General features: G+C 43.8%; 1 protein-coding gene across 5 annotated transcripts in view; it reads left to right on the forward strand.

Moving 5' to 3' along the window:
• Positions 1-14,771, forward strand: part of man1b1a (mannosidase, alpha, class 1B, member 1a) — a 39,903-nt gene extending 25,132 nt beyond the window's left edge. For 3 of the 5 annotated variants that reach the window (XM_061799057.1, XM_061799061.1, XM_061799062.1), the window contains 3 exons: positions 363-557; positions 2,984-3,115; positions 4,286-5,436. In XM_061799057.1, coding sequence (XP_061655041.1) covers positions 363-557; positions 2,984-3,115; positions 4,286-4,495 — 537 coding nt within the window. In that variant the 3' untranslated portion in view covers positions 4,496-5,436. Of the gene's footprint in view, positions 1-362; positions 558-2,983; positions 3,116-4,285; positions 5,437-11,111 lie in introns of those variants that run through there. The other 2 variants (XM_061799058.1, XM_061799060.1) reach the window with 2 other exon arrangements.
• Positions 14,772-21,504: the final 6,733 nt, after the last annotated feature.

Consider the following 21,504-nt stretch of genomic DNA (forward strand, 5'->3'; position numbering starts at 1 on the left):
AAAGAGAAGTTTGATGGATGTCGTGAGGGAAGACATGAGAGCAGTTGGTGTTCGAGAGGAGGAGGCAGGAGATAGGCTGACATGGATAAGGATGACGCGATGAGGCGACCCCTAAAGGGACAAGCCCAAAGGAAAAGAATAAGAATTTTAGCAAATGGCTGCAATATAACCAAGACTGAAAGACTTTACGTAACCACTGTATCTTGAAAACCTTCACGTTACCTTAACGTTCCGTTAAGCAATGTCAGTGAGCAACTTATCCTTGCTACTTGTAATTAAATAAATTGAAGTCAGCAAAAACATATCAACCTTGTTAAATGTTTCCATTGTTTCTTCTTTCAATCAAATTCCTGTTCTTTCAGGACCACCTGGTATGCTTCCTGCCAGGAACCCTGGCACTGGGATCTTACAATGACCTTCCGGGGGACCACATGGATTTAGCTGTACAGTTGATGGAGACTTGTCACCACATGTACACACAGATGGAGACTGGACTTAGCCCAGAGATCGCTCACTTCAACCTGCACGACACTGATAGTAATGACATTATTGTCAAGGTTAGGCTTCGCATCTCGATTATACTGTACATTTTTGATATTGTGGCCTTTCAAAAATGTGTCCTTTTAAGAGTCACTGTCTTTCTTTGATTTGGTCATATTGAGGTGAGATCCAACAGTCAGTTAGCAATGATTTGTGCCATTAGATGATAGGATTTTTGGGGCCGATACGGATAGTGGGGGCTTAAAAAAAGACGATATCCGATATATTGGGTGACAACCAATATATATCAGAATAGATAGATACAGCAGCTGAAATAAGTATTTAACACGTCACCATTTTTCTCACTAAATAGACTTCCATATATGATGTTGGGAACAACCCAAGTAATCCATACATACAACGAATGTAGAACAAATAAGATCAGAAATTAAGTTGTGTAAAAATGTGAAATGACACAGGGAAAAAGTATTGAACGCATGAAGGGAGGTGCAAAAAGGCATGAAAAGCCAAGACAATACCTAAAATCTATCAATAATCAAACAGCAATCAGTGCAAATCAATATCAGATGGTTCAGTCATAATTGATGGCCTACAAAAAGATCTCATTGCCAAGGTGTGAGTCAAGACACATCACATGATCGCAAACTAATTGTTGCAAAACATAATGATGGCATTGTTTACAGGCGCATATCTAAGCTTCTGAACGTTCCAGTTGAGGCCATATACATGAGTGGAAAGCCAATCATACAAGCATAAATTTGCCTCGATCAGGTGCTCATCGCAAGATTTCACACAGAGGAGTGCAAAGAATTATCAGAAGAGTTGTCCAAGAGCCAAGGACCACCTGTGGAGACCTTCAAAAAGACCTGGAATTAGCAGGTACTGTTGTCACAAGGAAAACAGTGAGTAATGCACTCTTCCGCCATGGCCTGTATGCACGCAAGACCCCATTGCTGGGGGGGTGGGGGGGGGGGGGGGGGGGGGAGCATGTCAAAGCTCGTTTAAAGTTTGCTAAACAACATTTGGACAAGCCAGTTAAATACTGGTATGTATTTGTAGAATGTAGTCTGGTTGGATGAGAGCAAAATGGAACTGTTGGGATGCCATAATGCACACCATGTTTGGAGGAGAAATGGCACTGCACATCACCCTAAAAACGCCACACCAACAGTGAAGTTCGGAGGTGGTCTGGAGCTGCTGTTCAGCAAATGTTACTGGTAAACTTCACATTATTGAAGGAAGGACGAATGGCCAAATGTACCGAGACATTCTTGACAAAAATCTGCAGCCATCTACGTGGATGATCGAGGGTGGACATTTCAGCAGGATAATGATCCAAAACATACTGCCAAGGAAACTCTCGATTGGTTTCAAAGAAAAAAAATCAAGCTGCTAGAATGGCCCAGCCAATCACCTGACTTGAATCCAATCGAAAATCGATGGAAAGAACAGAAACTCAAGGTCCATAAAAGGACCCCATGGAACTTTCAAGATTTGAAGATTGCTTGTGTGGAGGAATGGGCCTAAATGACACCAGAGCAATGCATGCAACTAGTTTCTCCATACAGGACGAGTCTTGAAGCTGTCATTGCAAACGAAGGCTTTTAACAGTATAATTATAAAATGAATACCAGTAGGCGTGTTCAATAACTTTGGCCTGTGCTATTTCACATTACACACAATTTCATTTTCTTTGGATATATGGATTACTTGGGTTGTTCTTAACATCTGGTGAAATTTTCATGTCAATAGCACCTTTGGAAATATATTTTTTTTTAAAAATGGTGACATGTTAAATACTTATTTCAGCCGCTGTATATAGAAATATCAGAATCAGAATAATCTTTAGTTGCTAAGTATGTCAAAAACAGGAATTTGTCTCTGGTAGTTGGAGCTGCTTTACTACGCACAACTTAAAAGTGCTGTATAATAAGTCTTATGTTCGCCATTGGCGGACATGTGACAATCACCAGCATCTCTCCGTTTGGATGCACTGAGATGACGTCACAGCGCCCTACCGCCCAAATTGAACATTTTCAAATTTGAGCACGCCTGCTGCGGCGGCAGGTTTCATTGCGAGTTAAAACATTTCTTCCTTTTGTGCGAGGTAGGGTTCACATCAGGCAACGCTTCCTGAGGATATGAACCTCAAAACTGGTGTGCATTTCTTTTTGTCATAAGGTAGCTTCACCACCTCCAATCTCGTAACATTGATTGGAGTCTGGGTTTATCGACTTGAATGATGAAAGAAATTCTACTTTTTGTACCCTGCACTGTGAATGTTTCCAAGAATGTGTCTAATAAAAGCATGATAATGTAGTTGATTGGATTTTAGTTCAGTCAGACAGTTGTGATGATCAGAGTCAGACCACAGGGTTTACGTTTTCTTGCAACTGCATATTGCATGACTTGGTTGGCATACTGTTTTTATCTTTTCAAATGATTTCAGTGTTGACAACATTTTGTTTTGTTTTAAATACAGCCTGCAGACCGACATAACCTGCTGAGACCCGAGACAGTGGAAAGTCTCTTCTACATGTATAGATTGACAAAGAACCCCAAATACAGAGAGTGGGGATGGGAAATTCTGCAGAGTTTCAACAAGTACACCAGGGTAATATGAATGAACATCGACAGCCTTGCTAGCAAAGAATAATTCAAAGAGCAAGAGAAATGCTGCGCTACTTTTACACCAGATGTAACGAGAGACGCACATCTTCCAAAAAGCTAAACTTTCATATAATATTCTCCCAAAAGTCAGATGTTTTTTTGCAAAAGTAAGACAGCCCTTTGTTCCTTTTTGGTCAGCAGTGGTTTTGGCCTTGGAAATCTGCCATGGATGCCATTTTTGTCCAGTCTCTTCCTTATTGTTCTCTGATGAACACTGACCTTAACTGAGGCAAGGGAGGCCTGCAGTTCTTTAGAAGTTGTCGTGAGTTTCTTTGTGGCCTCCTGCATGAGTCATTGCTGGTCTGTCTCTTAGGGTAATCTTTGGAGGCCACCACTCCTGGGAAAGTTCACCACTGTTCCATATTTTCTCCACGTGAGCATAATGGCTCTCGCTGTGGTTCGCTGGAATCCTAAAGCTTTAGAAAAGGCTTTTGAAACCCTTTCCAGACCGATTAAGTCATAATTTAATGAAGGGGGTAATTACTTTTTCACAGAGTGTCAGGTAACTTTGAATAGTGTTTTTTTTTTCCCTTAATAATTGAAATCACCATTTCAAAGCAGCATTTGAAGTTCACTTGGTTTATATTTGTCCAATATGTATGTGTTTGATGATAGTAAACAAAGTGGAAAAAATTTTAGGCCAATATTTTTTCACACCACTGTGTACAACTTGGCATCACTTTATCTTTCCAAAAGAAGGCCAATTTCTTCATTTTCTGTAAATGTAAGCCACATTTGAGGAATTCTTCAAATTTGGAGTAGACTAATTGCACTTCCAAACTCAGCCAGTTAGTATCCGGTTAGCTTCCTGTACCATTTCAAATAGTGGAAAAATGGAAGAAGCCAAAAATCCCAGCGCTTCAACAGCCAGTGAAACGAGTCCATATAATGTGACTGAATTGCGCTGATCCAAACTCACACTGACAAGTGCACCCTTACTGTAAGGTCGTAATGTCATACTAAACAGTCACACTGAAAAAGACATCACTCGTTAGATTTAAAATGTTAGGTAATGTGTAAATTCGACGGCCTGATTTTGACTTCCCAATATTTTAATATTCCAAAGCATCTTTTGCCATAATGATATATTCGAGCCAACCCCCCTTTTATGCAGGTGTCCGACGGCGGTTACACATCGATCAACAACGTCCGTGACCCGGAGAACCCGGAGCCTAGAGACAAGATGGAGAGTTTCTTTCTGGGTGAGACGTTGAAGTACTTCTACCTGCTCTTCTCTGACGACATGGAGCTTCTCAGTCTGGACAAATATGTCTTCAACACTGAGGCCCACCCGCTCCCCATATGGCCCACACCGCCCGAGTGATGGCACCGTACGGGAGGTTTGTACTTCTATCATGCTGTGGGGTCTTCGTAAGACTTGAAGCGTTCCTCAGTCAGGCGTGCCGTGCCGCCGAGCTACTGACACCACTGGACTACTGTGCAGGCCAGTGACCCAGGTCTGTGCAGGCCACCTATACTTTGGTACCTTTTTCATATGGAGGAATTTCTGCTCAATGTTTCCTAAGGAAAATGTCTGAGCTGGTCTCTTCTGTAAATACATTTGGTTTGGTTTGGGAGTAGGGCCGACCGGGGCTTGTCATGACATCAGAAGGTCTTTTTCACCTGAGGGGCATCCACATTTCTTTGTGTTTGATTGGAATTCTTGATTGACATCATTAAGAAGATTTTTGGCAATTACTGTATGGAATATGACTCTTTGAGTACTTTGGAGAAATTCATCTGCTGTTTTCGTTCTGTCAGAAATATTCAGGATCAGAACCATGCAGTTCATTGAGGTTCTAGAAATGACTACAAATCCATCAGGCTTTATGCAAGCAGTTTGAAATTTCAGAATGTTAAATAGGTAGCCACTTCACTCATACAGACATATTCACGGTCCAAAATAATATGAATGACTGGACTGTACTCTAGGATCACAAACAACTGCAGGTTTTCGGAAGATTTGTGGGGCCACTTTGTTAATCATGTTTTATTGGAATGGCACCAAGATGCATGCCAAAGAGCTGGGAAGCCCCAGAATGCTTTTGCTCATCAAGAGAGCCAAGTAGATGGAGCAAAGCTGGCCTTTAAATTGCCCTATGTTCCAAAATTCAAAAGATGGAACTATTTGGACACTGATAGTTTTGTCCATTAATCCGCGAGAACATCTGTAATGTCAGATGTTGAATCTGTCTCGCAGTTTCTGTTCTAAGACTGAAAAGAAAGAAGTTGTAATATGTGATTAAAGCTGTCATTTTAAAAAGTCATCCGATTTCCACACAACACGACATTGCAGATGTTCTTTCTCCAGCAAGTCTTCCAAACCAAAATCATCCAAACTTGGGAGAATTAAACTGTCCAAAGCATGTTGTTAAGATTCAGGACCCACTTCTGGGTCCAGCTCAATCCCTGTTTTAGTGCGGGGGGGGGGTCATCGGTACACTTTGTATAAATAGTTTTTGTACCATGGCTGTCACACCTTGGAAAGGTCACAGTTTGAATGTTGTACACATCGCTACTATGGTGCCTTGAGGTACAAATTTGGTTTGTACCGTGACCACGCTCTTTAAACACTTGTATCTCAAATCAACTTTCCCCGTTGGAATGAATGGAAATGCCATCAAGCCATCCCAGCCTCCTACACGGTAATGTTGTGCTTTATAAAAGCATTCAGTAGCGACCTGATTAAATGTTGAGAATTTCTTTTTTACATTATGCCGCTCCTTCTGGTGTGCACGCCTTTGCCACCGGGGGCAGTATGATGCAGACATATCCAGTACGTGGAGGTGGTCTCGGCTCCTCAGTCTTCTCAGAGAATAAAGAATAGATGCGTGTTTCTTAATATATTATCTGGGATGCTATTTTGTGGTTGTCAAAAGCAAATGCAAAGAATCAGCTGGACAATTCTGGATCTTGGCTCACTCGTACTGTATCTCAAGGCACCCCTATATTACAAACATCACAAAAGCTCATTCCGCTGATGAATGGAAATGTCACGTTTGACTTTGTCGGTGCTAATGTATCATTTTCATGTTGTGCACTTACTGTGGTTCTGTTTATGAGCTATCACTAGCTTGGGGCGGGGTATTGCAAAATAGATAGCCTTGTATGAATTGACACGATATTTGGTCCGCCCCCCCGAAAGGTATAGTTATCAACCAAACTTAACATGAGGGGAAGTCCTTGGGATGGAATTTATCGAAGGAATATCCTACACAATGACAAGATTTTGATGTCAGCGCTTTCTTTCGACTTTTTTTTCAGTAATATTTCATCGAAAGAATAACTTTATCTGAGCCCAAATGTTTGTGAGAGCTACTGAGAAAATTCTGCCAGGTGGAGTAATTTGCTGATAGTCACATTTTCAGGGCACGTTTGTGGCAGAAGCCTTTTTTGGTTGTTCCTCAAGGAAGGAAGTATTTGACATTTTGTGAGGATTTTAATTTTAGAGAGCGAAAAGGATAAACGAGCAGAATAGGTGAATCAAATACTAATGTGCCTCAATACGCTGATTCTGATTCCACTTTTAGCACGCAGACATGAAGATATCCTCATTCTCTACTTGCCTGTCAATATCCACGCATCGTCTGTCCATCATCAAATGTTGTTTTCACTGCTGTTTGTCGTGTTTAGTTGCTCGTCATTTTCCTCAAGCGGGTGTGCTTTCCACCTCATCTACCGGTACTGACGGGATTCAAACCGTTTGTCTGAAGCGATTTCCGGCCTCGTGTGAAAGACCCAAGCTTAACCTTGTCGCGTTGTCATGGAGCGGAGGTCCGCACGACTGAATGTGAACTAAAGTCACCCCCGCGCTCTGTGTTCTGTTCTATCGCTGCCGTTTCTATGGAGGCCTACCGAGTGGCTGCAGTCCCAGTTTGGTGGTTGCGTTTCTATTGCGTGCGGGTGGCAGAAAACATGACGTACATATTTGGTATCAATGACTTTCAACTTCTATTTCCAGCTGGACCAGTATTCCACACCATTTAACTACTTGTTCCATCAAGATGCCTTCTATTTGACCTTCAACTAATGTCTGCCTAATCATTGATAGAATTTTGATGACTTTGTGGGGAAATTGTAAATAACCTCATTAAAGATTATACATAAATCTCACCGCTTACAATGACTCATTTCACATTGTCAAGCTCAATATAGGAAATTCTCCTCGTGATCGCTTTTGATGATCGTTTATCAAATGCCCTCGAGAAGTGTCAGTTATCCAAGTGTGTGTGTATCAGGCCGAAAACTTTCAGGCAAAACGGGGGACTCGGAAGTTGATTGCGCTAAACCACTCGGGCCGGTCCTGTACGACCGACGACTGCCAGTTGGGCGGTTGGCTAGGAGGGTGGCATTGGGCCCCTGCGGCCTACTCTGGGTGCCTGGTTTTTCGAGCGGTTCACAGTGCCGACTTGCGTTTTGAGAGCCGGGGCGTAAGTGCTGCGACCCGTACGGTGGCTCCGCTCCTCAGGATAACCTAATCCACGCTCGGCGGTGTGTGCGGCAGCTTCCGGGCATAAAAGAATGTCATGTGCTCCGCATATCCTGGGTAGCAACAAGTCATTCTGCAAGTGTGACATGACCAGGAAAATGTATGTGGCGCTACCTTGCCTGCACCTGCCGGACCGTTTGAAATGTTACGAGAGAAATTGGAATTCTACGAAGGACGTTTTGCTGGTGTGTGGTGATTGGGGCCCCGCCAATAATTCGTTGAATTATTCATAAATTGATCATGTATTCATACTGATCAATTTTGAGGAAACAACATTAAGCACCATTAGGAATATAGCGCAATCTATACAATTCTCGTCAACTATAAATATGATATGCCTGTATGGATTGAACTCTGTTTTTATTTGCTAGAATGTTAAAATTCCCCAATAATGTACGTGTCCTCGGTTGGTGGTCGATGTTTTTGCACGGTAACCCAGAAAAAGAAAAAAAAGAATCATACGCCTCCAAAAAGAAACATTACACTTCCCCAGTGCAATGAAGATAACTGCTGGGAATGATTGAATTCGAGTTCCCCGTAATGGCCTCAAGAAAAAGGGTTTAAAAAAGAAAACATCGAATTGTCTTTCAATCAGCACATCATAACTAAATCAAGCGTTTAATCCTTCATCAAATGACTTCATAAGTGTGTCATTTTCCCATTACACCCGATTAAATGTGAAATGAGCGATTCAGACGTTAATGGCAAAATGATGACTTCAACCTGAATGTGAATACGAAGAATTTTTAAACATGGAATGTCCGAGATTTCTTTCCTTAGTGTTCCTAAATGTGTTCCACTTTCCGACTCATCCAATTGATCACTGCTTTGCTCCGTGTGCTAATGTACAGCCTAACCTAAATGAAGACAATGTACAGTAGATGGTGCCAGAGCAATTCAATATGCACATTAGTTGCTTCAGTGAATTGGATGGATTGGGAATACAACACTTGCATTGGCAGTATCAATACACAGCAAAGGCTTCCATTTTGTATCAGTAATCCGTCCACAGTGGACAAACACAGGAAGTGTGGAATAAAACCTAAAGGCAGACTTGACCGCCAGCAGGAACAATTCCATTCAACATCAAGTATTTCCTACAACCTGACAATGTCTAAATATTCAAATGGTAATGTAACTGCAATCATGGAATGAAAATGACATTGGATGAAAAGCATCTGATATCAAACAGTGAAGAAATGCACATATGAATCTTGTGACTTATGCTGCCGTCTATTACGTTGCCTTGTTGGCCTTTCCGCGCGCGTGTGTGTGTGTGTGCGCGTACATGCGTATGTGCTCTGCGAGACGCACGCACATACACGCTTCAGATGGCATTTCTGAGTTCTCCTGGATGCAGCGCACACACACACGCATGCGGTCCGTCGAAAGCATCCCTGTAGTGCTGCAGCTAGAGAAGGATATTCAGGATTCTTTTTCCACTTCATTTATTTCACCTGGAGATGTAGTGAATCAATCAATAGCCTGCCTTCAAATATAAAAGAACATTGCAAGAGAAATTCTTCTTGAGCTATACAGCGGTCCCTTTGAGTCTTTTGTATTCATCTCTCAATCATTTTCTGAGTTCTGATGATTTGACTCACCTGTGGTTGAATTCTTGTACATTGATTTTTATTTTTTTTAAATTTAGCTTTGCTAGACTTGCATCGGGGTGAACTTATTATTGAAACACGAAATGTGTCTGTTAGTTAACTTTTCGAAACCTGTGTGGCATTTAAAATTGTTTACTAATTCTTTTGAACAGTACTGCATTTATCTTTTCTATGTTTATCTGAAGGGATTATCAAAAATGCGAAGTTGATTTGAAAGGTTCTTGATGCACGTTTTAATGTCCCACATTAGGACCGCGGCCAACACTTGCAAGCTGAATGTCGTCAAGGAAGGGAAGGTGAAGGTGGGCGCGCTGTTGGTTGATTCAAACAGTAAAATGCTTTCATTGCACGCATTTCTAATGATCGGAGTTAATCTTAGGTAGCATTTTGCAAACTGAATTAAACAAATTGTATTTTTCCAGAACTACAAGCCAAGATACGCAAACTCGCACAGTCGGCTTGACATTGATCTCGTCAACAGATTTTGAGCATTTCCAGTCACCTGCAACACTTTCACACGGACTGCGCCTAATGAGCTTGGCATATTTCTCAGGTCTACGGTATTGATGACTCGTGGGAAACTCCGTCGGAAGTACTATGATGGGCCGCAGTTAGGCTGGCGGCTTTTGCCCGAGGCTTAAAGCTACACCTCTCCCACAGATGGAAGCAAAAAAACAAAAAAAAATTGTTTCCCAGGAGGAGTTGAGAGCGAATTTCTTCGGGTACCCAGCAGCTGGCCAACAAATTGGAGCAAACAAAACGGTTGTGGCTGTGCCCATTTGACGAAGGGGAAAATGCAGTTTTCTAGAGTGCCACTCATGTCCAGTCCTTTTCAACAGTTTCCCAGTCATTTTCAATCACGTTTAATGAGTGAGTAAGAGTTGTCTCAAAAATCGAGCATGTGCACATGCGAGACGATCATTGACGTAGACCACGACAGTGCACGCTTTTCTGGGCATTTCCGATTTTATCCCCAGCATAGGAAGAATTTGCATGGCAAAGCGACTGCATCACGAAGAGCTGAATCTATCAACGATGTAGTGGAGAGGTTGGCATGCACTGGGCTGTTAGCGATCAGCAGAATGCCAACTGCAACCCTGTTGTATCCCCTGTGAGGGATTCAAAGACTGGGAATTCAGGATTTAGGAGTCTGCCAGCCTGTATAAACACTCAAGAGGTAGTATTTCTCATCCCACAAAAAAAAACTGCCCCGGTCATCACACATAAGTAAATGGGTAACCATCCGTCCGTCCATCCCGGGGCTCCGGAGGCAAAGAACGATGCACGCTCACATTCACACCTAAAACATGGGGAGAACATGCGACAACAAACTCGAGACAAAAAGACAAAAAAAATGCCAGCATGTTGCAATGGAATTGTAGGTTAGCTGTTTAAGAAGTTGATGGCGAGAGGGAACAAGCTGTTGGAATGTCTGCTAGTTCAGTAGCGCCTACCTGAGGGAAGGAGGCGGAAGAGCCGCTGACCGGGATGCGGAGGGTCCGAGAGGATTTTGCACGCGCTTGTCTTAGTTCCGGCAGCGTGCAAGTCCTCGAGGGTGGGTAGGGGGGGTACCGACAATCCTTTCAGCAGTTTGGATTGTCCGTCGCAGTCGGAGTTTGTCCTTTTTTGTAGCAGCACCGAACCAGACTGTGATGGAAGAACACAGGACCGATTCGACGACCGCTGTGTAGAACCGCCTCAGCAGCTCCGGCGGCAGGCCGTGCGTCCTCAGAAGCCGCAGGGACTACATCCTCCGCTGGGCCTTTTTGAGGACGGAGTTGATGTTGGTCGCCCACTTCAGGTCCTGAGAGATTGTAATTGTGTACTGTAACTTGAAGGTCTCGACGGTTGACACAAGGCGGCTGGACAACGTGAGGGGCAGCTGTGGCGAAGGATGCCTCCTGAAGTCCACCATCATCTCTACGGTCTCGAGCGTGTTCAGCTCCAGGTGGCGTCGGCCGCACCGCAGCTCCGGCCGCTACGCAGACTCGTCACCGTCCTCGATGAGGCCGATGACAGCGGTGTCATCTGCAAACTTGAGGAGTTTGACAGCCGGGTGCAGTCTAGGTGATTGGAAACAGAACATTCCATACAAACAAGACAAATAAGCATTACAAGAAAGCTCTGACTTGAAATGACTCCTTTCATAAATGTGAATAATCTAACAACATTGATTTGTCAACTTGTATTTGTGTTGAAACGCACTTTATATATACAATTAGCTACAAAAGTAAGAGGGTTGTTGAAAAAACATTGAAATGATACTTTATCCATCCATCCATCCATTTGGTGAGCCGCTTCTCCTCCATCCCGGCTGCGATCGGGCAGGAGGCGGGGTCCGCCCTGAACCGGTTGCCAGCCAATCGCAGGGCACATACAAACAAACAATCAACCATTCGCACTCACAGTCACACCTACGGGCAATTTAGAGTCTCCAATGAATGCATGTTTTTGGTCCAGGTTAAAAACTCTTCTGTGTTTGAGAGCATTTTCAGTTTTAAATGCTATTTCTTGCACTGTACGTTGTTTTAATTGTACTTGTATTTTTCGCTTTGTTTTTTAAATGTTTCTGAGCTGTTTTTTGTTGATGTTTTGAAATGCTTTTAATCAAGTAAAGCAGATTGAGTTACCTTGTGTATGGAATGTGCTCTATAAATAAATCTGCTTTGCTTTGCACTTCTGTCAGAACAAAAAATCAATCTATACGCAGATAGATTTCTTTTTTTTTTTGTCCTGTTCGGCTGTTAGGCCAAGCAGAATGGAGGATCTGTAGGCCTTTTATGCCGGAACAGTTTTACTGTGTCACTGTGGAGTTTTTAAGCTTCCGCTGTGGTTTCTTAGCATTATATACAAGTCATTTGCATATTCATGAGTTATTTGTCACAATAAGCGAGTGGCCCCACGCCCAGTGAAAGAGTCCCAGGGGTGTGTGCCTGCGGAATCATGCAAGTGAATTTGACAAATTCACAAAGACTGACAGACGTGTGCTGTAATTGCTGTGCCCGCACCGCGGAGGCTGAGGATCCCACACAATCAAACGAGGGGCGAGATCGGGCCCGGGGGTCCGCGCGAGAGCGGCCCGGTGGACAAGACACGTCCCACGCCGAGGGACCCGAGGCGCTCCGCCGGCCCCACCGAGGCGCCCCGACAACTGGCCACCCGGTGGGGGCCGTAGGGACCCAAACCAGGCAAGGACAAAAAAAAACACAGCAGGCCCCACAGCCCGCAGGGGACCACCTGCAGCGGGACGCAAGGACGGGAGAGAAGAGGAGGAAGCAGGCCTGAGGAGCGACAGGGGGGCCCCACCGCCCCTACCATCAGCCAGAGCGGGGGACCCAGGTGGGCGCCAGCTGGCACCGCTCCAGCACCCACGGGACACGGGCGAGTCACCATCACGCCGCCAATACCCCAGTGGTTCCCCCCAACCCCCCAGCCCCGAGATCGGGAAGGAGTGAAGAAAGTCCCGCCCCCACAGACGCCGGAACCGCAAACGCAGGGACGAGAGAAGAAGATCCCCATTCCGTGCATGTGTCCTCTCACCATGCAAACCCATCTAAAATGTGTGGGCGGGGGAAAAAATCACTCAATTTAATAAAACAACAACAACAACAACAAAGAATAGAAGATTGTAAAGTTTACTTTCACACATACGAAGACAGTCTTGTTATTGTCAGATGGCACACTCCACAGGCAAAAGAATCAAGGGCCTCGCCTCGATTCAGCACGTTGAGGAAAAGTGACCAGCTCTCTACGTATATATGTCATAGATTTCTTCGTTCTGCCGATATTTTTTCTAACGCGATATATTCTATGATGAGATTTAGCCACTGATTGATGTTAATAGCTTGTTTTTCCTCCCCAGTTTAATAGAATGTTTCCTTAGCGGTAGCTAACGCAACGAGTCATGATTGGGAATATTTATTAGGGAGGTCAAATATGCTTAAGTCGGCAAGTATGCGCAATCTTGGGGAAAGTGGAATCCGGAAATTGCAAATGTCAGAGTTTAGCATTCTGACGTATAGCGGCAGCGAGCGAGCGGTTCAATGAATATTGCGAATAGCGTTGGTGAGAGTGGACGTCCTTCTCTGGTTCCTCATTGAAATGCAAAACTTTGTCAAGTCGTCCAATTTGCGGCGACCGTTGCTTTCGGCGAATTGTATAATGTTGCTATCCAATGTATAAATGAATCTCCAAAGCCAAATTTGCGAAGTACTGCAAGCAGGACTTTCTTGAAAGCTTTCTCTGCGTCAAGTGACATGACGATTGCGTTGAGATTTTTTTCTTTCCAACAGGCTCGAGATCCAAAAAGCACAGCTCGAAACATCCAAGAATGGCTACGAACAAAGCAAATTCATGTAGAAGGGATCTCAATGTGCTTTACATTATTAAAACCATTTCAAAACAAAGAAAGAGACAACAAATGTACAGTGCCAGAAATATTTCAAAGTGGAAATGCTCTAAAAAGCAGGAGGAATAGGAAAGAAGGTGTAACCTGGACTTCAAAACATCCCCCACTTCTTCCATTTGTGCGCAGCATAACAGCTAAATGCTGCTTGAGCATGTTTTTCTTGGAACTCGACCCGTGTCTGTCGATCTCAGAGCCCGACTGGGTTTATATCCCAGTAGCCTTTCTTTCACGTATTCAGGACCAAAACGTCGGACCGTTGTGAAGAATCCTGATCCGAGTCCTTTTGTCCATATGTGAAAGGAGCTGAAAAACGCAGCCTGGAGAAGGCCACCTTTGATCTCGAGACAACCGGAGCAATTCATGTGCCAAGATACCCGATGAAATCATTTGATGCAGCGATTGCCTCAAAAGATTGTGCAAACAAAAATATGAAATATTTCCAGACATCAGGAACACGGACCCCCACGGATCCAGTTTTCTCTCACCTGAAAACCTTCCTTTTCGGGCAGGCCTGTTCCCTTTGATTGTTGTTTCCACTGTTATTCTGTTCCTGTTCCTGTTGTCCTGACAGTCGCTGGTCTGCTGCAAACTGTTCAGTTCTTAATTGTATATGGATATTTTTTGGTACTGTATATTTCATTGTATTTTAACCATTTGAATTGAATTTGAGTGGCTCGGAAGGCACCTTATAAATACGACACGAGTGAGGAGAAGCGGCTCAGTAAAAGTTCGGTTGATGGCAAACCAGTTGGATTTTTTTTCCCCAATTGTGTTGGACCACAAAAATAAAACAATGCCTGGTTAATTTTCAGTTCTTCTCAGTTCCGAGTTATTTCAGTCACTGTATTCTTTAATTTGGCATATGTCTGCAGCATCAAAATTAGCATGGTTCGTGAGCAGTGTGACATTGAAAGCGACACACGCTCACCCAACTGGCAGAGGATTGGTGGTCGGTGTGCTGCAGAGGTGTGTGTGTGTGTCACGGTGGGAAACGGCAGGAGACCGAGCTGGTTGTGAAGAGCAAACGGTATCCGAATACCATGTGCTGTAAATGCTTTACAAGAAAAAAAAAAAAAAAAAAAAAAGGGAGTGCGTGACATCTGCAAAACAAAAATTGGATCTGAGCGCAAAAAAAACGACTATTTGTCCTTACCCAGGCCAAACCGTTTCAGTGAAATCCCATATAATTGTTGTCAAATCCCAATGTCAACCACAAACAACTAACAACAAATAACTCGATGTTCATTTCCTTTTTGGCTATTGTGGCCAAAGAATGTCCTGCAGGTGTCAAAAGATGGGTATCAATATGTTCATACACACATAGTGCTTGAGACTATTTCAGTAGTGTGCCTCAGCAAAAATGTTCAGTAGCGTGCGCTTATAACGCTCGAAAAATGTTACAAGATAGAAAGTAATAAGTTCCAGCTTCTTGTCTTGGATCTGCTGAGTGGCAGTTCAAAAGCTCAATAAAAGGGCTCGTTCCTCCTTGACAATTGCTACTTTGGGAGAGTGAGCACAGCCAGCCTGATTTTCGAGCTTTTGTTACCGCAACCACCGCTTGCAGTGGCCCGGCTCCAGTCATCCATCTGCATGCGGCACACGGGCACCAAACACTCACTCGTAGGCTGAGCAGGCACTTCAGCCACCCAACCAATTTCAGCTATGACAATAGACAGACTTCATCCTTGTGAAGCCTGTTATGGAATGCGCGCCAATGTTGTTAAGAAAGCCCTTACAGGATCGAGGTGGCACATTTGTGTCGTTGGATGTTTGGCTGAATGAGGGCAACACTCACAAACATCAACCGGAGGCATTTTTGCGCTGCCTATCGGATCCGGGCAGCAGCGGTGGCGAATGATTCCTCCCCTTTCCCTTCTTGGGAAAGTGCCTGAAGCAAGGGTGAGAGGCATCCACGTCTGCTGAAAAAGGGGCTGTGATAGTATGGCAGAAAGATTTCTGTATAAAATGGATCAGTTGCTCATAAGCAAGGATGGCCTTATAGGGTTCACTGCCTTTTGAACCAACAACTGCCTGAGCAAATAGCCCAACAATTTCAGAACAACGAATTTCGGGATTTCATCAACATTATATCCATGATATCAAAAGATTCCGAGAATCTGGAGAAGAAAACGCAGAAATAAAAAGCCTCGTGCACGTGCGAGAGCGGAAACAACGGCTTGATTTTTTTCGCTCCCAATCTTGAAGCTTCATTTGATTTTCGTATTCGTTCAAACGTGTTATGGTTGTTCATAACACTTAATACCTCTGTGGTGTTCCTTTCCATTTACAATCCCAAGACACGTTTGCCAATGTGCATGCTATTTTGCAAATAGCCACCAGGGGCAGCAATCGGCCCATTCTGAAACGGAAACAGATGTCACAACTATTCATATTATCATTAGGATTCTTATGACCACCGAGGTACTTAGAGAAATAGGGGTAGTGTTATAAGAAAGGTCTAGGAAAAAAACGCTTATTGAGAAATGTATTTCAATTCGATTGCAGCATCTGCCCTCCCTCACAGGAGAGTTAACGTCCCAAAATATAAGAGCGCTCCTTTCCCAACAGTAGGAAGAAGTCGTCGTGCGGGGCTCGGGCCGCGCTGGTGTCAAAATGTACTTTCAATGCGCTCTCGACACCGCAGACATTCGTGATGGATGTCCAACCAACGCCTAGACATTGTACAGCCAGCCGCAAGAGTACAAGAGTACGAGAGTACGAGAGTACGTCTACCCGCGTGGGGAAACTGCTCATCTGTAGCTGATGGCCCCAAACAACACACACACACACACACACACACACACACTACTGTATAAGGCTATTCTTAGAACAAGTGTAAACACAAGAAAGTGTCAATATTTGTTGTTGTTTTTTTTTTACCCCCACTATATATTACAGCATGATGTTAGATGTTCTTTCAATTCCTTCAATTGAGATCATCGCATAAGATAGTAAGTAACTCTTGACGATTGATTGATGACGGAGCAAAAAGGCAAACTCACTCAATAGCGTGATCTGAAAGGGCGAAAACACGTACATGAAATAAGCTTGAAGGCATTCAACCTGTTGTGGAAACAAGAATATAAACGTGACTAACAGCTCATCTGTTCATGGAGCATTTAGCTTCCATTTGCGGAATACCGCTGACTCGGCGAGGCGCTCATTCATACGCAGCTAAGCCTATTAGGTGCATGCTGGAAGCCTTGTTAAGCGCTCGGAGTGATTACAGCTTGCCGTGAAATGTTTTCATGAACTGAAGGAATATGCTCGGCAAAATGATTTCCTGGCACAAAAGTGACTCGGAAATATTTCACGAGGCCCACATAAGCAATAGTTTTTGCTTTTATCAGACCAGACAGATATTCAAGCCTGAAAAGGAGTTTGCTGTCATGGTCTGTGTTTTGGTTTGGGTTGTTTAGTTTTGTTCCATGTTTTCCTGTGTTCCATGTTTGTCGTGTGCTCATTAGGTTGTTGTGTCCACCTGTTCTCGTCTACTTTGTGTCGACCAATCAGCTCTCTCTAGCCACTCGTCTTGTCCAGGTGTTCCTCGTTGTCTCGTCAATTTGTTTGTATTTAGTTCCCTGGATTCTTTCAGTGTCGTTGTCGCATGTCTTGCCATGTCATAGTCGCCAGTTGTTTTTGTCATAGTCGCCTGTTGTTTTATCATTGTGATTAAATATTATTATTTTGAGATTCCCGCACTCCTGCCTTGCCTCCCTGCTTCCCTGCAATTGGGTCCACCATGTTCTTGCCTTGCGTTCCTCGCCGTCGCCCTAACCATGTTCATGACATTTGCTGAAAAAGTATTTGCCACCTTCTCTCATTAGGTTTTTTTTTTTATTCTTTTGCATAGTTTCCCCATTCTAATCTGTAAAATAATCAAACATAAATATCAGACAAAGCTACACTAAGTCCATTTGAAATGTTGATTTCATTCAATAAGTAAAAAAAACCAACTCAAAGTTCCCTCGCCCTGTGTGAACGGTTGGGCAGCAACAACTGAAATCAAGATTGTTATGTAAGTGGCAACTGGAAGTCTTTGGCATCTCATCCATTTTGGCCCACGCTTGTTTGAATGCAGCAGCAATGGAGGAGGTCATGCCGCAGCATTTCAGTCTGGACTTTCCAAGATGGTGCTCATCCGTGCGGACGCCTCGGCTACATGCTCTCGAGTATCGGCTATGGTGGATTTTGTGCTTTTCGTTCGTCTTCGGAGACATTACGCGACTCACTTACACAAGGGAAGACTTTCGAAACATCAGGGAGTTTCTTCCAGCAAATCCGCTCAGTTTTTTCCCCTGAGTTACTCACCGTAGGAAACGTAGGCGACGAAGGGGGAAGCGCGCCGGCATCCGAGTGAAACTCCGCAAGAGAGGATACGGATTGGCATTTTCTTTCTGTCTCCAAAGCGTTCTCTGTCAATCGAGCGTCTGTTGTCGTACTTTGAGCGGCTCCGAGACCAGCGGAGACAAATTCCTTGTGGGTTTTTTTGGACATACTTGGCAAATAAAGAGGATTGTGATTCAGATTCAGGTTTTTCTGGAAGGCCAGATGTCATGAGATCAGGGCGTGCAGAGACTGCCCCTACTAGTGCTTCAGCCCTGGATGAATAAAGTGCCCTTTTGCACGGAACCCTGATATTATTATTATTATTATTATTGCACTGACGGTGTAGTGGTACTGACTTCGGTGCAGGCAATGTGGGTTCAGTTCCCACTCAGTGGCGAACGTGTGTGAACGTGAGTGCGAACGGTTGTCCATGTTCCCCTGTGACTGACTGGCGACCGGTTCGGGGTGTCGTCAGCCGGGATAGGCTCCGGCATACCCGGATAATAAGCGGTTCAGCAAATGGACGGATTATTATTCATCAATACAGTGGATCCCACATACTTGCATTTTGGTCACAATCTGCAGTTGTTTTTCATTTAAAACATTCTTTTTTTTTTTTTTGGAGTGTGGTGCAACCCCCAACACATTTATGGGGGGTTCATCCCCAATTATTCAAGAATTTGTGGCTTATTTATTTGATATTGTACCTTTCATGAAACCTATGAAAGGTCTCGTACGAATGAAATCCGCGATTTCAAATTGTCTCGCTGTTTCCTGATGTGAAATTGTCACGTTAATGAAGACAGAAGGGGAGAACATTCCGGCTAACTCCGGCAAAAACAAAGACCGACTGACACTCTTGCATATTAAACACGTTCGGTAGTCTTTTTACAAGTTGAACTTTGTTGATGTGAAAGCCAGAAGAAGAAAAGCGTCCCAACCAAACCCATTTTGCAATAGAATGACAATTGCAATTTGATTACCGGAGCGTGCTGGCCAAAAGTCACGTGGACTCAAGGAGATATTTGAATGCACGCACTTACACACAAAAAATGCTCCTTTTTGGAAACTATATTGCTCCGTATAGTACATGATGAAGAGCAGAATATAAAAGAAGGAGTGATAAATCAGAAAAGCTGTCAATTTGATTTTATTGGCATAATCGTGGGCCCGTTGTCAAGTTAAGTCAAGTTTATTTGTATCAAAGGGCTTCACAGGCGGGTGACAAAGGTTGGCTACATCCCCCGCCCCCCAATCATAATCACAATCACAATCACAATTAGAATTAGCTTTAACTGCCCACATTTGATTTCTAATTTGAAATGAAAGGTGGCTCTTAAGTTGAGCTACATGATAAGCTAAATTGATTTCACAGTTCATCTATCATTTAATCACAGTATAAATCCATTTATTTCAGTCGCTCACAGTGATAAAGATCAAAGAGAATCAATACCCAAAAAGAAATTCAAGCTATATTGACGATGGTGGGACAGTGGACAAATGGTTAGCACCATCTGCCTCACAGTTCTAAGGACCTGGGTTCAAATCCAGCCTCGCCAGCGTGGGTTTTTTCTCCGGGTACTCCGGTTTCCTCCCACATTCCCAAAACATCCATGCTAGGATAATCGAAGACTCTAAATTGCGCATAGGTGTGAACGTGAGTGCGAATGGTTGTTTTTCTATGTGCGCCCTGCGATCTGTTCAGCGTGTGCCCTGGCGAGCGCCCGGACTCAGCCGGGATAGGCTCCAGTGAGGATAAGCGCTACGGAAAGTGGATGGATATCATGAGCGTACGGTCATGTCACTTCCTATCAAAGTACTGGATACGCACATCTTATCAACCAACAGTGAGCTGACAACGTTCAAACTTAATGCAGCGTTTGAGGCCTCCACAGCAATATGCGAGAATTCCTTTTCACCCGTTTTCACACTTTTTTTAGAGCAGGAACATATTGCCTTCCCCGCCCCACGCCGACAAAATATCCTCCCATTTGACGTTCTCTGGTGCCGACACGGATCTCAATTATTGGCGGTGGGTGCCCTTCTTTTGGCTTGAGCACCTGCCCCTGAAAATGTCTGTACACGCCCCTGATTAAGACACACACTTTCCAAAAAGCTCAACTTTCATCTTCTCAGTCCATGGAATATTCTCCCAAAAGTCACATGTTGTCCTGGCTTCCTTGTAACCTCCTGAAGGAGTTTTTGTAGGCCGGCCGCTCCTGGGAATCTTTTCTCCATTTGAGAATAACGGCGCTCACCGTGAGTCGCTGCAGTCCTAAAACTTTAGGACTTTATCTTTGTCTGATATTAACATTTGTTTGATCATCTTAAACATTAAAGTGGAGAAACTAAATCAAAAAAATCAGGGCACTGTATATTTCCTTTACTGGGATACATTCCCGTCTTGTTTGTTGATTTCCTTTTTGTACTTTGTTGATAACAACGTCCTTTTTTACATCACATTTCATGTTGGTGATCTCGGCAGGAACCTATCGGAGCGAGAGGCAGGCCGGCGTGCATTCCGGATCGATCGGTTCTGTGATCCGTCAATAATACGATTGCCACATAGAAACATAACCATTCCAAGTCTTTACTGAACCGAACCTTTGCGTGAACTGAGTTTTGTTTTAAATACAGCTCAACCTTGCGTTGCCTCGAGAAGGACACAATTGCTACTGCAGTCCAAAACACTGAGAAATAGTCGTACAAGTTCAGTTCAACCCAAGAAGTGCTAGCTCTCATTTACAGGATGAAACCATACGCGGTCCATTCCCAGATTCCCCAGACAATGACTCGGGACACGCTTTTACGAAAAGTCCTTTTTATGCAATCGTCACAATATTGTTACGAGTGAGGGGGGTAACAATATCGTGACAATTATGCTGGCACTCATGAAGGACAACAAGACAAAACTATAACATTGTTGATGACACGCATGGTTTACACACTGAGTGACGCCGCTAACATTTGGAACAACAATAATTCAAACATCGACTGCTCGTCACGCAACTGTCAGCCGTCTTCTTCAGCAATGACAATATGAAAGTGTTCTAGAGACAATTGTGCCATACGCAGCTGCATTTACTTTTCCTCAATATTGGCAAAATTGCCATCTGTGCGTTTTTTGAGCCACCGTAAAATGAAATCAATAAAAACACAAATATCTGGGAAAGGAGAAGAGAAAGCCGAGAAAAATGAAGTGATAAGCGTGCAGCCTATGCAGTGAAAAGCCACTGGGCTTTATCTCGGCTGCCTCGCTTACAATTCTGCTGCGTCACTTGCATCACTTTGGAGCGAGAGTGCAATCACGTGCGATTGCGCTGAGCTCGGGCTTTAACCGCCATCTGCTCCTCAGATTCATTCACATATACATTAGTTGGTGTCAAGAAAATAACTTGCTTGCTGGAACCAGATGGAGTCTTAAAAATATCAGTCTTTACAGGTTCACAACGCAGAGAATATTTGGATTGTGCCTTCAATTTAAATGGTCAGAA

This window comes from Phyllopteryx taeniolatus, chromosome 15 (assembly GCF_024500385.1).
Source record: "Phyllopteryx taeniolatus isolate TA_2022b chromosome 15, UOR_Ptae_1.2, whole genome shotgun sequence".
Classification (NCBI taxonomy): Eukaryota; Metazoa; Chordata; class Actinopteri; order Syngnathiformes; family Syngnathidae; genus Phyllopteryx; species Phyllopteryx taeniolatus.